This window comes from Lepisma saccharinum, chromosome 16, assembly GCF_977018435.1.
Source record: "Lepisma saccharinum chromosome 16, izLepSacc3.1, whole genome shotgun sequence".
Lineage (NCBI taxonomy): Eukaryota > Metazoa > Arthropoda > Insecta > Zygentoma > Lepismatidae > Lepisma > Lepisma saccharinum.
The window spans coordinates 32,180,144-32,195,415 of NC_139244.1; the positions used below are offsets into that span (position 1 = coordinate 32,180,144).

The following is a 15,272-nucleotide window of genomic DNA, read 5'->3' on the forward strand; positions in this document are numbered from 1 at the left end:
CACTGAAAATTACCCGTCTTCGTTCCTCCTTTCACGGCGTGTGCATGTTGGCCCGGGAGAGGCAACGCTCCTTGTGTTGTGCTGCGAGTCGTGGCTGTCGTTTGGCCTTGCGATATCGGAGACGATTGCTGTGTTTCACAGCCCGTGATAACGTTGATTGATGCACATGAATATGAGGATCACGAGCCAACTGTCTGAGGTATGTTTCACCAGCAGCCAGCTTCCTCAGGACGTCACGTTCCTGTCGGGGCGTCAATTTCCGCGGCCTTCCCGGTGTTTTATTCATTCCATACTTGTCTCCAAGTTTTAAGAAATGGACATTTACACTTTGACATGAACAATGTTTTAAATCCATTCATTTTACAGAAAATGACACAAACAAGAGATGTGCAAAATATCTCGGCGATATTTGTTTCGGTTCTCGAGAAACACGCCTTCAAACACCGCTGAAATTCACCTACTACGTCACGGATTTGAAAACGTCCTCTCCACAGACAGGAGGTCCTCTGACGTCATCACTTAGAAATGCGTGCAGGCGGGGCTTCTGCTCGTCCCGTCAACTTAGCATGAGCCGCGGAAGCGACAGAAAATTCACTTGTTACTGTGTAAAACAAGTATCTTACAACTTCCAGTGCAAAAATCTGTGCTCCATTTCTTGGAGATGAATTATGCCCTAGCAGTATAGTAGTATTTACTATAATTCAGCCACTCGGTAGAGGGTTTTCCCATTAGGGTGACAAAGCAAACCTTGTAACAGTCAATGGCTGAACACGTGAACAGCCTTGTTCATTGCGAATACATAGGTTAGTTCTGACTGGCCCTTTTCACGTTCCGACAACCGTGCTCGACGGCCCATTCTGCACATTCATCAATGCTGTCGTACTCCTCAACAGGGCATGAATACCTCGCGACCTACACGCTAGCTGCAACAGCGCCCTCTGTAGCCACTGGCAACGACATCTACTGGGGTAACCGCAATCCGTTCTTATAATTTTGCAACGCTCTTTTGGCTTCGACCTTGCCTGCTGTTACACATACACGTCTCCCTGAACAGTACCACGTTTCTGATAACATGCTTTCCTCTCTCTGTCAGTTTGCATCACTTTCGTTCCCACGATATGTTAAATTCCATACCGTTCTTATCATTTTGCAATGCACCTTATTAAGTTATCGGATAGGACATAGTATAGTGTATAATAATAAATATCATGCGCTTACGCAAGTCTCTCCGTCGTTGACTTACACATAGTCGCAATCTGAAAAAAAAAAAAGAAACATAAAACGTAGTGCGAAAATCTAAATTTTTGTATTATCGACCCATGGCAGCTAGGGACGACTCAAATGACGTAACTTTTAGTGCATAAACATACTATATTTAGCTCCTTCGAGCTACCCTGCCGTTGCGCTTTAATATATTCATTCTTAGGTTCAAGAGAATGTCATTTTCGGAAACTTATGACTTACTACATAATCTTAAGGCTTTACTAAACCCATTTTTATCATCAACTTACACGAGAAATTCTTACTTCTTCTTAATTCTTCTTTGAAAATAACGTTTGAATAGCGAACGAAATTCTTTGGAGGACATAACAGGAGTGGCGCCGCCACCGGGAAAATTTGACAATGAACTGCCCCCACTCAAAGATTCTTCACCCGACACGAAGAAGAAGAAAACAGACATTTGTTTACTAGTGTAGTCCGTGACTGCAAATTGTTCATTGATCCATGGCTACAGGAGAAAGAAGCTACGAGGATTATAATTATGAAGTAAGTAGATATGTTAACTAAATATGTTGTAACGTAACAAGCACGTAGGTCACATGATCTTTGAAACTTATCAAACTTTGAAAACCAAAATCAACTCCTGCAAAGTATTTAAATTTAGGTTTTGTAACTGCCTTATATGTCACTTTATATGACTGATAATGCAAATTCTTGTGTAATTGACTTATTCTTTGAAGCCTGTGTGAAGATTGTGCATATCATTGATTAGGAATGTTGCGGCCAGATTTACTTCAGAACCTTACGCGTCTGTGTAAAACATCTGTGAATGTCTGTTTGCTTGTTTGTTTATTAAATAAATTGTGGGCGTGTCGGCAGAAAAGGCTATTTACTCCTGTCTCACGTTGCGGAGAATTTTTCCTTGTTTAAGACCTTGTGAATGTCATCGTGTAGACTCTGTGTGAATCTAAGTGTTTAAATTGCCTTATGTTATTTTTCGTTATATTTGTTATTACTAGGGCTAGGATTTTGATGACCTAAAAATTCGTAAAAAATGCCCTTAACCCTAGAACACTACCGTGTTCCAATATTACAGTATAACTACCGCTACGTAAATTTTACGTACATGAAGAAATTTATTTTTAAAACAACCTCTACATCATGAAAACAAATTTCTATTTATTGTGAACATTATTTTGTTTATTTTTCCTTATATTGGAATGTTATTCTTCATTTTAAAATGTATAAGCATGGTTTTATTAAACATAGAATATTTTAAGAGAAGGTCTTGCTTGACAAGCCCGTTCGTACATTGAGAATGAAGGCGAAAAGTTCGAACAATGAAAGCAAACAATAATAATATTCATAACGCTGTAAATAAGGAACAAATGTAATTTTAAAGTCTTACAAGAAAATAGTGCATGCTCCTAAACTTTTGTTTTCAAAATCTAAGTATCCAAATCGAATTTACAAATGTCAAAATTACGTGGAAGATACTTCTCGTTTTACACAGCTACGTAAAATTGACGTACAGTGCACAACATAACAAACGAAATCAAGGCGATCAGCGCTTGCACCCTCCTTACCACAGTGCTGCCTTATGTCTGACAAACAACTTGAGGGACTGCTAGGCAGAGGGGTGAGTGGGTTCGAGGTGGGAGGTAGGGGAGGGATTTGAGCGCAAAGCATACGTAAATTTTACGTACGGTAGTTTTCCAGAAATTGGCTTCCCACAGGAGCAGTACTTAGTTGTCATTCTCCTTTTCTTGTAGTTGCAGAAACTGCAATACTTTCTGTTCCCTTGTGATGTGGCTGCTACTGTACTGTATTTGTCTCTTCCTTCCCCAGTACCTTCAAAATTAACTTTTTCAACTCCTGTGACACTCCCGGATTTATTAGCCTTTGCTCCTGCCAGATCTTGGTCAAGTTCTCATGGAGGTGAAGCATGAACTGAATTCGTGAGAAGGAATAGTATCTTTTCTGAGTTGCCCTGATTGTTGTAGAAGTTGTGAGTGTGAATAATGTATACATTGATCGCTGCGATGTTGATCATATTATAGAAAAATGAGATATTATAGAAAAATTCACGCAAATCTTACGTGAATACAAATGGCGTTATTACTACATGCACGTCAAAATTACGTGCAAGATTTTTCTTGTGTTACTATCGCTACGTATTATTGACGTACAGAGTCTCACATAACGCACAAACTAAAGACGTTCACTTCTTCCGCCCTCCTTACCACAGTGCTGCCACGCACCTGACAGAATGCCCGAGGAATACCATAGGTGGAGGGGTAGGTGGGTGCGATGTGGGAGGTAGGGGAGGGAATTGAGCACGAAGCATACGTAAATTTTACGTACGGTAGTGTTCTAGGGTTAAAAAGATGCATTTATGACCTAAAAATTGCCAAAAAATGACTTTAAAAATGACCTAAAAACCGTTAAAAATTCCAAAGTAAAATTTTATTTGCACTTCAAATTACGGCAACTCTAGTATGCAACTTTTGACAAATTATGAGAGGTTACTGTTCAGTTTTGAATTGCAGTGTGTAATGAATATTTTCTGTAAATTTTCTAAAAGAAATGAATGACGATTGTCAGCTAGCACACTTTTATACATAGAAAAGCTCCTTTCAACATCAGCAGAGGTAATAGGGGCATATTTAAACATACAATGTCACTTGGTTCTAATTCGGTTTCAGAGTCTGGCAATGAAAACGTTTTCCCACATAATACGTCACGAATAGAACATATTATTGTGTATCCTGCATTTTTCTCTAGCACTGTCTGCATCTTTTCTCTCACTTGTATTCCAACAGTACCTGGAACTGCTTCCAAATTATCCTGAACTTTGTTAAGGACATTAACTTGATCAACCAATGTAGCTCCAGATGTCTCGAGTGTAGTTATGGCAGAAGGTAGGAAGCCGAAGTTGGACTTTATATAGCATAATGTTCCCTCCATTTCGGGATCAGCCAAGAGTTTCTGTGCTTGTCTTATACACAATGCTTCACTGCTGTCGAACGAGGTTACAACTTCTTTCACAACTTTATAATTTTCACAATAGTAACCACAAACCTCTAACCATGTACCCCATCTAGTAAGAATAGGAGCTGGTGGCAAAGGCACATCAGGTGCATGAGACCTTAAAGCTAACACTCGTGATGGGGACTTGAGGAAAATCTTCTTAATGTTTGCAATCAGTTGGTCTACATCAGGAAAGTGACTTCGCAGTTCTTCAGCAATACGGTGACACGCATGTGCAAGACATGTTACATGTACCATTTTCGAGTACAGACCTTTCAGAGAATTCCCTGCTTTAACCATGTACGGTGCCGCATCTGTTACGAAAAGCAACACCTTGTCATATTGAATGCCGTTGGGCCACAATAACTGCATCGCGTTATTGAAAACTTTGCTGATCGTTGAATAATTCACTTTTTCTAGACATTCACAATTTATTAGAAACACTTGAGTAGACTCGGATTCCTGCATCGTACCAATCACTACATTTGCAATGTACCGTCCGAGTGAGTCGGTACTTTCGTCAATTGACACCCATATTTTTTTACCATGAATTTTCTGCCGAATTTGATCCATTGTTTGGTTGTAGCATTTCTTGACATAATTTTTCCTTAGCGTGGAAGAATCTGGTATCGATTTCCCAGTATGTTTTTCCAAAAATGCTCGAAGTTTAGGATTATTTAGTTTACTTAGAGGAATGTCAGCAGAAATAAAAGCGTCGCACAGTTCTTCAGAAATAACAGAGGATTTGGAGGAACACTCACCCATTAACAATTGCACCGTCCTCTTCTGATCTTGAATTTGCTTCAGAGCTGCCTTGTGTTTCTCGCGGTTGACATGTGAATTTCTTTTCCGCAGAAACTCTTACACCACAAAGCTGACAGAATAATACTGATCCGTCCGTACTGAACGTATTTTCACCATACTGGGACACAGACTGTTTTAATTTGTACTGTGTACTTTGCTTGGTTTTTGGCATCTTGTCCAATGCTTCGAAAACCTGCTCTATGAACACTGCACCAAAGTAAATTCTCGCAATAAACAGGAACTTCGACAATGGCCAAATCACACATTCCATCCATTCACTTTCAAGGAACACAACAATTGGTCTGAGCAGATTAGAAGATAAGATTAGGCAGGGCAACGACTTTCTTCTCCTGGGGCAAAATTGCGAGCTGTTTTGAACTTCTAACAATTGAATTTCATTGTAAGGAAATCGTTATATTCGTGTTGTTTATTTTCTTCTGAGACGGATGGAAGGTAGCTGCGGTTTCATATATTTTAAATTGTCTAGGGAAGATATAAAAAAATAGGATATTTATTCATCTTAATCCTTTCACGTTAATGCTGCCCATGCACTCGCAGCGTACAAGTGCTCTGGAAAACTAAGAAAATAAAAAAAATGACCAAAAAATGACTTCTACAACCCATAATGGCAAAAAATGCAAAAGAATGCCCCAACAAATAGTGCTTAAAAGTTTCAGCACAACATGAAACATATAAATATTAAAAGATTTGGGTTTCTTATTCACCATAAAAAAAGATGCAATTTCATCAAAATCCTAGCCCTAGTTATTACCCTAAACCTCTGTGCCCTCCTGCGATGAATGTTGTTACATCATACATGTGAAATGGTATGTTTCGCGCAAATGAGAATCTTATTTAGTACATTTCACAGAGAACAGCAGGGTAAGAGTCTAGTTTACGTCCTTTTTCTAAGGAATACGTGTCATATATCGTTTGAAAGGTTATTGTATAAGGAATTCAACAAAGTAAATCCCAAGGCGAGGAAAAATTTCCTGGAGGAGAAGATCGAGAAAAACCGATGTTGTCCAGATATGCGTGATTGAACGTACTGAGGACATTTTTCGAAGATGAAGCACATGTTTAGGGACGAAATGAGTGCTAATGGAACCTAACCTAACATTGTAGGCATACCTCGTTCCCGTGAATGGTTAGTGACAGAAAGTGTAAAAAGAAAAACTTACTTACCCTAAGAGATGCTGGAGCACCGGCTGTCTGCTAGCATGGTTTTGAACGATGCACTGAATTATCACTGAGCGTATTTGGCACGTATTGTACACTATCTAGAAGTTTTTGGAACCTGTTCTTCTTTAACACACATTCACAACGCGGACACAAAGACAAGCATGCAGTGTTGTTAACTCCCATCGGTTACCACCAAAGGAAGGACGTAAATAGACTAGCCAACAGCAGGACCACCGTTAGCAAACGCGAGGCCCTGTGTAAACTACACTTGTGAGGCCCTAACATTATGCAAATTTTAAAATATGAAAAATATGGGTACTAATCTGATATTCCCCGGACAGATTTCTTCATTTTTACAGAAGAAACTACTTACGGTAATAAGTTCCTGTAGCATTGTCTAACATCTGGAAGGTATTTTGTGTGATGTAATGGATTTCTTCAAATTTAAAAGTTTGGGGGCAGGTGACTCCGGCCAATGTCTAACATGCCTTTAACAGGGACTCTATAGATAAAGCCAGGGAGCCGGAGCAGAGAGGAGGCGGGGCCATGTTAGCGGTTGGAGGCGGTATGTCAATTACCCCAGGGGCAGAGCCCGGAATCGGTGGGAAATTTGGACTCAAAAATTTCAAACAAAAATATTTTTTTAGTTTAAATTTCCCACCGGTTCCGGGACGAAAAACGTGAATACACCTTGAAGAATGTTCTGCGAAGCAGATAGGTAAGTACAAATGTCAAAAATTGACAAAACGAAGAAGTTATAGGTGTCCGGGGAATATCAGATTTTGACCAAAATATGTACACCTTCAATGACTCGTAAAATTCTGCACTACAACCAACGTCCACTGTGGGTAGGGTACTCTATTGTACACCCTCGAATTTTCATTTTTTTTTTCTTTATGAAGATTATGTGATCCTAATTTTGAATAAAAAAAATGGAGCGTGGAAAGAAGTATTTACGACTGTACAGCCATTTAAAGTTGAGATTTTGTCGTTTGAAATTGTTGAGTCCAAATTTCCCACCAATTCTAGTCTCCGCCCCAGGGGTAATTGGCTTATCACCCGCTACCGCGGCCCCCTCCTTTATCTATAGAGTCCCTTTTAAAGGCATGTTAGAAATTGGCCGGAGTCACCTGCCCCCAACACTATTTCTCACTGTTTTCCGCATTGATACATGAAGATACCAAAAATGAAGGCTAAAATTAAACCTAAGAAGGTAACTTACCTCTTTTTACCAAGGCCAGGCACTGAATTGTGGGTCGAAGTGAAATTTGTAAGTCAAAAAATGAAGTAAATCCAACGTTGAAAGTCCTTGTCCTTTTCCACAGAATACCACCCTCCACTCCCTTCCCATCATAAAAATAAGAAGTCGCAAATTATCCCATCCCACAAGTCATTTAGAAGAAACAACCCTCCCCTTTACAGCCTGCAGTTGCCAAAAAGAAATAATTAATTCCAATTTCTGAAGTCGCATAAATGAAATCCAATGTCTGAAGTGTCCAATCTGCCAATATATCACACAAATAACATATCACAATCACAAATGTTCCCATTGCACAAGTCAATGTTCCCATTGCACAAGTCAATCATAAGAAGAAAAAGAAAAAATCAGACTTGCGCCTGTGACGTGAATCCATGATCTGAAATCTTAAGACTTGCGCCTGTGACATGAATCCATCATCCGCCATCATAGAAGTTCTGAAAAACCTTTTTGACGTTACGCAAGGAATTTTAATTTTATAAAAAATGTAAGTTTCGTAGCACGTAGATATAAAAAATTAACTTCCGTGCTATTTGCAAACACTGTTTGTTATGAGGAACTAAATATTTTCACGAAAATATTTGAAATGTGCCTGAAATTGAGGGTGTAGAAAGGGGTACTATTACCATTCCCCCACCTAAGTTGCTTTACGATTGTGTAGTGGTAACCTCTTTCCCTTGTAATCGAGGGTTCCAGGAACAATACTTGTAACGGTCGAATCCCATTTTTAAATTTGTAGGTACAGTCTCAATTAGCCCATCTGTGCATAAATTGAACTTAAACTCCACCCCCTCCCTTCATCACAAAGACTTCCCGTAAACCACCGACGAAACTTAGCAGCATGTAGGGACTTGACGACAGTTTTTCTTAACTTTTTGATAGTTCCGTTCTCATTTTCGGCGCTACCACCCTCGAAGAACAATGCATCTCCACAGCTACGCCCAAGGTTTAAAAACATCCATCCCTCTAACAATTTCCATTTTGAGTCCTGAACTTTACTCATTGATGTTCTGAAACTATGGACATTTCATGTAGTATGCTATGGTAGAAGGAATTTCCTTCAGAGAACACAAATACAATGAAGAGAATACAATCTAGATTACCTCTCATATGCAATTTATATTGCTGCTTTTACATAACAAAGTTGTCAATCACATCACCGAAATTTTTACATCATATACTATGGTGAGAGAGTTTGGTGGTTTTTAAAATATTTCCAGCAGGGTTGTTAAAGGTTCAGGAATTTTAAATAAATTCAATTTCGGTCCAGGAGAGAAAATCAGCAAGTGTAAATGGGTTCTGAACCGTTAAAGAACCTTTTCTATCTGTAAAGTATTTCAATTCGGTCTAGGAATCTTTTGTCTAGATCAATTTAAATATGGTCCAGGAATATTTTTATCCAGTTCAATTTATATATGGTGCAGGAACTTTTTTCCTGAATCAATTTAAATACGGCCCAGAAACCTTTTTTTTCCGGATCAATTTAAATACGGTCCAGGAACCTTTTTTCAATGAAACAATACGCAACTTGGACCAAAATTATTTTGTACAAGATAGAAGGTTCTGGTCCTGTTGAGGAACCTATAGAACCCATTAAAATTTATGGGTTCCTGAATCTTTAACAACTCTTATTTCATATTGAGGGGGGAGGAGATTTCAAGCACTGCTCCTGAAGTATCGGGATATTTATGTAAATTACATATAAAGTCCCTCAAGCCAAACATTAGCAATCAGAGAGGGGATGCAAAAACCAGGGAGGGATTCCTGATTGTCCCCCTTTTAAATACCACCCTGGGAGAGCATTTTGACTTAAAAAATAGACCTTAGTTCTCAAATACCACTTGATTAATTTTAAACGAAAGATGCTCATTTCGACAACCTGCTATTAGCTGACTTTTATTATCATTATTACTTTAACATAACCTGCGAATATAATACTTAGATAAAAGCTGCACTCACTGCTGGATCAAACCATTATGACTTGAAACCAAAAAAGTATTCTTTTTGCTTGAAACTTGTCGGCACATTGCAGTCGTGGTCAAATCTGCAAACATTCCTTTTCTGGTGTTTGAGGAAATAAAAATAAAAGTATCTCCGGTTCTTTATTTCAATTTTAGCAACAATTTTGTTCCATGCCAATAGGAATATGCTGACTGGGACAAGTGTTTCAGTAATGGCCTACCCCAAGGTTCTTTGACCGGTGTTTGCCGCCTGGGTGTACCCGCTTGTCATATTTTCTCAGCATAGCCAAGAGAGTGGAGGCGGTGCACTGTCAAATTTGGTGTATCTTGGCTTCCACACAAAGAATCACGACGGTGTTGTACCCTCTCGAACAATAAAGTTTATGACAGGAAATCGGTAGAAGGTTCGAGTGGGTCACAAAGTGTGCTACAGACTGCGTAAAATTTCCTTTCACATCTTTTCGCAACCGGTGTGTAGTGTCCATTTCAAACTTCCATTTTCTTTTTCCATAGTTGATTACAGATAGAGCTGTATCATTAATGTACGTGCCTTTTTGTTTCTTTCATCTGTTCTAATGTGATTGTGTTTGCACAAAAAACAAATGAATAAAAGATGCAATAATACTACATAAATATCTCTGAAGAATGAGGCCCCTCAAAGCGAGAGGCCCTGTGTGGTGGTACGCATCACACACCCCTAAGGGCAGCCCTGACATGAAGATATACTCATCCTGGAATTTGTAACTGATATGAACTAGGACAACGAGAAATATCCCCTTGGAAGTGGAAGTGAATAAAATGATTGACCAGTTACAGGAGAATACTGTTGAAAATTATGTTGAATTTTCTTTCAATGTATACATTTTGATATTTTATTTAACCTTAAATTTGTTTCTAGGCATGGAGACCCGAAATAACCAAGACATTTAGTCCCATAATGCATTCCACATAAGATATCTATTGTACCCTGTGATATCTTCACCATCTTTTATTAGTGAGAAACGGCTGTGCACTCAGAAATCATAAAAAATATGTGCAAATGCCAACAACATATAACTTAATGCTCCTAACCTAACAAAAATGTAAAATCACTATTGGTGTGAATCATACAATAACATAAAATTTCTCTCAGCATCAAACCTTAGATAACCTAACAATATGAAATTATTAACGCCATTAAATATCAAACATTTCTAACCAAGTAAACCTGAACCTGTCTGAAAGAAAACTATCGTTAAAAAGTATACATACATACCATGAAAATGTGTGTTTTCTGCTACATACTTTTATGGGCACAGGAATCATGTACTACAATCACGACCATGTACAGTGGTATCCTTTTGTATTGCCGGACGGTGGGGAGGGAAACTCTCCTTCCAGACAGGTAGGACGTTGTTCGCTGGGTACGAGCCAAGTAACGTCTGTGTTGAAAGGTTTCATCCACCTGGTGAACAACATTTGCAGAACCGGTTTCTCGTGCTGAATGGGGGGAGGGGGAGAGATAGATGGAGGTATACAGCGAAATAAACACCTGCGTGTTTGTTACTTTTAATGGCAGCACTGAAAAATGCACATGTATATTTGAAGAGCAGGAAGGCTTTAGATCGTGAGTTTGAATCCTCTGAAAAACACATTTTGATGCCATGTCAGCTTATATGCCTTGATAGTTCATTGGTATAGCACAAAGGAAAATCAAAATATTTCGTGTTGAGAAAGGAATCTTTAATGACTGCTCAATCCAGTTATTATTACAAGTATTTGCTAAGAGAAGAGGAAGGAAGCTGTAACAGGAATTTGACCCTCCAGTAGACTTGCCAACTTCAAAAAAATAAAATTCCGGGAGATTTCTTTGCAGCTTTTGAACGCTTTAGATTAAAATGTTATGGAAGATTAATGCCCTGAATGTAAGCTGTGGACTTTCTATTGCAGGGTGCGAAATCATATAAGACTGTTGGGGGTGGGGGAGAAAGATCTTAATCTACAAACGCCCCTCCCCACAAACATACATATAAATTATACGATATACATATTCATAATGTTATTAAAAGTAAAAATAAATTACTAACTTAAAAATGTATTATTAATTATCCATAAATAAATAAATTTGTTATTTTTAAATATCAGATATTATAATGTAGCAAACTACGTCATTTACTAATTGGTTAAAGATGTTAATAAATTATGAAATAGTTGAAGTGGTTTTATTATGTGGAAGTTTTTATTAAGTTTTTGCTTTATGTTCATATAAATCAATTAGATTTCATAGTTATTATTGTTTTGCATTCTTGTTTTACTTTTATTGTGTGTATTGAAGTAGAATTGTTAATGATCTCTTGAGAGAGAAAAAACATTGAACACTCACAACTACACTAATTTGTGTATGTATTCGATATTATTCTTAGCACAGTATAGTTCAAATTAAAAGTAATTGCTTATCTCTTGTTTGTTGTAACAAAAACTCTCCCCGCCCCCGAAAATGTTTGGTGGGGGGAAATACCCCGTCCCCCAGGATTTTGAAACCTGTTTTATTGGGAATACAAAATTTTATCAAAGCAACAGAGCAACCACAATTTGTAACTAAACAGATCAAAATTAATATACTCTACAGTCTTACACGTATAGGGCCTCTACATTCCTTTTCAAACTGACTCTTTTAACCAATCGAAATAACTATTCCACGCATTATTGAATTGCATTGTAGTAATACTTTCTTTTCTTTTCTCACGATCTGAAACTGGTAATGACAAGAACTGATAACCACACTGTGCAATAACGAACTAAATCTGAATAAAGAACCAAAATTGGGTGCAGGGAAATAAGGAAGTCTCGAGACAATGCCTTTCTCTTCGTTTTCTGCCCGACCCTGTGGCCGAGTGGTGAAAAGTGTAAAAGTGAGAAAAAGAGTGAATGGTGGGGGATACCTCCGTGTAGGGGGTATTTCCTTTTTTTTTGGTTGTTTGTGAATGTCCATTCATCAATTTCATCATTTCATCACTCATCCCCATCTTCGCAAATTAGCCAAGAGGCACAAAACGCGAAGTAAAACAAACTAAATCAAATCAAATCAAATCAAATCTTCATTTTCTGCACCTGTGGTGTAAACGCTATGGGGCAACAATATGTTTAAATTTTCTATCTCTCCTTCATCTCACTCAGATAAATATGGACTAATTTTTCATGAACCTTCGAAATAATATTTTGAAGTTTAATTGTTTCTTTTGCAATAACAAGTCTCTTAACTCTGTTAGTGAATACCAATTGAAAAAAGAAAAATGATAATAATGAAAATGTAATAATACACAATCTTGTCATACCGGGAGAAAACAAAATTTGTCCTAGAGACCGGGAGAGTGAGTTCGGTCCCAGGAGACTCTCGGTCATTCCGAGAGGGTTGACAAGCCTAGTTTCAAGTCAACTTTGTGCACAAATAGGCTAATCGAGGCTAGACGTCGGAGCCCCTTCGTTTTGTTACACTGGGGAGGACCTAGCTGCAACATGTGAACCGCATGTCAACTTCCATTATTTACCGCGTATACTTTATTATAAATAGTTAAAACAGGTGGGAAAATATACATTAAACGTGTGTATAATCAAAACCCATCTACGCCAAGGGTCCTGGGTTCGAATCCCGGTCGGGCTTGGTTGTTTGTGAATGTCCATTCATCAATTTCATCACTCATCCCCATCTTCGCAAATTAGCCAAGAGGCACAAAACGCGAAGTAAAATAAACTAAATCAAATCAAATCAAAACCCATCTACAATAAGAAAATCCAAGAGCCACAGCAACTTTGCTAGAGGCGAAATACAAAAAAATAGTTTATTACATTGCGCAAGTCTACGTGGACAATATTTCCATTTTGAAATTGTAATGTAGGCAACTGTTTATCTACACTTGACAGTAAGTTTATTGCTGAGAACTAATATGTAAACATCTTTCTCGAGCAACGTATCTTCGCCATCGTAGAGCTACATTAAAAAAAGTAATAATATGTTGATTTTGTTTAATGCTCCAATTAAGAAATTTTGGCGAGGAACATTAATTTTGCGAACACGATAACACTAAGACTGAGCGGAAATTGTCATAGCTGCTAGATATTTCAAATGGTCGGTTGCGTATTGTGAATGAGAGAAATCAGTTGCAGTGTTTCACGACGCCAGAATTTAAACCTACTGCAACAAAATGTTAGCTCATACGTTTGGCGTGCATGGGAGTCGTCATGAATTTTATTAGAGGTGATGAGTCCATGACATAAAATGTAATGATGTAATTTATAACAATAATAGATTTCATTATAACTAATAAACTATCATTTTATTATATTTATTATTATTATTTAAAACTTTTAAAAAGTAAAATGCTCCCTTTGCTTTGCACCACGCCATGATTAAGGCGCACAGGGAGTGTGGAGTTAGGGCCCCACACTTTCTTGATCCCGGCCTAAGGTGTGGGTGATGTGAACAGCACCACGCCACTGGCCGCCTTTACCTCACAGAGTTTCCTCCAGGTGTCCACTTTATACGACGCTAGGTAAGTGCCGGAGCCGATTGAACAGGTGGAATAAATCCTGGTTCACCACCGCCGGGATCATACCCGGGTCTTTTGCATGGTAGTTATACGCCCTAATGACTGAGCTATTATTATTATTGCCTTTGGACGACAAACTTCTATTCGAGCCACTACACGAATGAAAATCCGTTATATTTAATACACTGAAATGTGTAGTTATTTTATTTTGTAATTAACTTTTACGCAGCTAGTTTAACAAAAATCTTTGAAACTAAAAGCAAAATTTTAATCATATATTTGTGCTTTGTAACTTGTTACATCAAAATCTTCATAATTCAATTTTTTAAAACTCGTGGATCCATGTAGAACTTGCATTAACTAGTAGAATATGAAAACATGAAGTTTTGATTTGGTTCATGTATTTTATACTTTCATTACTCTGGTGGCATATTTATTTCGTTTATCGGTTACAATATTAACTAGCTTTTATTTTGATTTAAAATGTCATTTTCCAAGGTAGTTGCAGAAACCGGTTTGCTCCCCACCCATTCTCCAGATGCCCATGTGTTAGATGCACCCAAGATATCTTTTCCAATGGACCCTTTGCAATGTTTTACAAGAGACCGGGAGTGGAAGTGTTTATTATAAGACGATAATGTAGGTTTATATTTGTTAGTGTATTTAAATATAGAATGAACACTTTTCTGTAGTCTGTAATTTAGTCCATAAATTAAAATCTTATTTATTAGCACTATAACCTATTTATTCTATTCACAAATGCTTCTCACTCTGTCTTTCCTGTTTCACTCATGAGTAAAATTACGAACATAATATTATAAAGCAAATACAAAATCAACACAGTACAAATAGAGTGAAACATGTTTTTGTCATCAAGTTTCTTTTTTTTTGTATTGTTCCTATTCTTTCCCGTATTCACCAAATAATTATTACAGATTATTCTACAAACTACTATTTCAGTTAAGTCACACCCTTTACATAGAAAATTACAATTGCAACAGGAACTTTTCTTTGCTTTCTACACTAATATTGTGTATTATTTAATAATGTGTCCACCATCCTTCACAATCTATAACCTCATTAAGTCTCTTAGGAACAGACTGAACTAGTCTCTGACAAATTCGTGGTCGGTTTTGAACGGTCTTCCACACGTCCTGAACATGGGCAACCAACTCTTCTCTTCTCTGTTCTTGCCGTGGTTCCCACTCCCTTACAACCATCGACCAGATGTGCTCGATAGGATTTAGTTCAGGTGATTTTGGTGGCCATTGTAAAGTTGAAATTTCCTGG

General features: G+C 37.8%; 1 protein-coding gene across 5 annotated transcripts in view; it reads left to right on the top strand.

The window, feature by feature from the left end:
• Positions 1-1,690: 1,690 nt before the first annotated feature.
• The window catches only part of Bili (FERM domain-containing protein 8 Bili), a 134,877-nt gene continuing 121,295 nt past the window's right edge, over positions 1,691-15,272 (top strand). For 3 of the 5 annotated variants that reach the window (XM_083137939.1, XM_083137943.1, XM_083137941.1), the window contains exon 1: positions 1,709-1,767. In XM_083137939.1, coding sequence (XP_082994065.1) covers positions 1,726-1,767 — 42 coding nt within the window. In that variant the 5' untranslated portion in view covers positions 1,709-1,725. Of the gene's footprint in view, positions 1,768-15,272 lie in introns of all 5 variants that reach the window. The other 2 variants (XM_083137940.1, XM_083137942.1) reach the window with 2 other exon arrangements.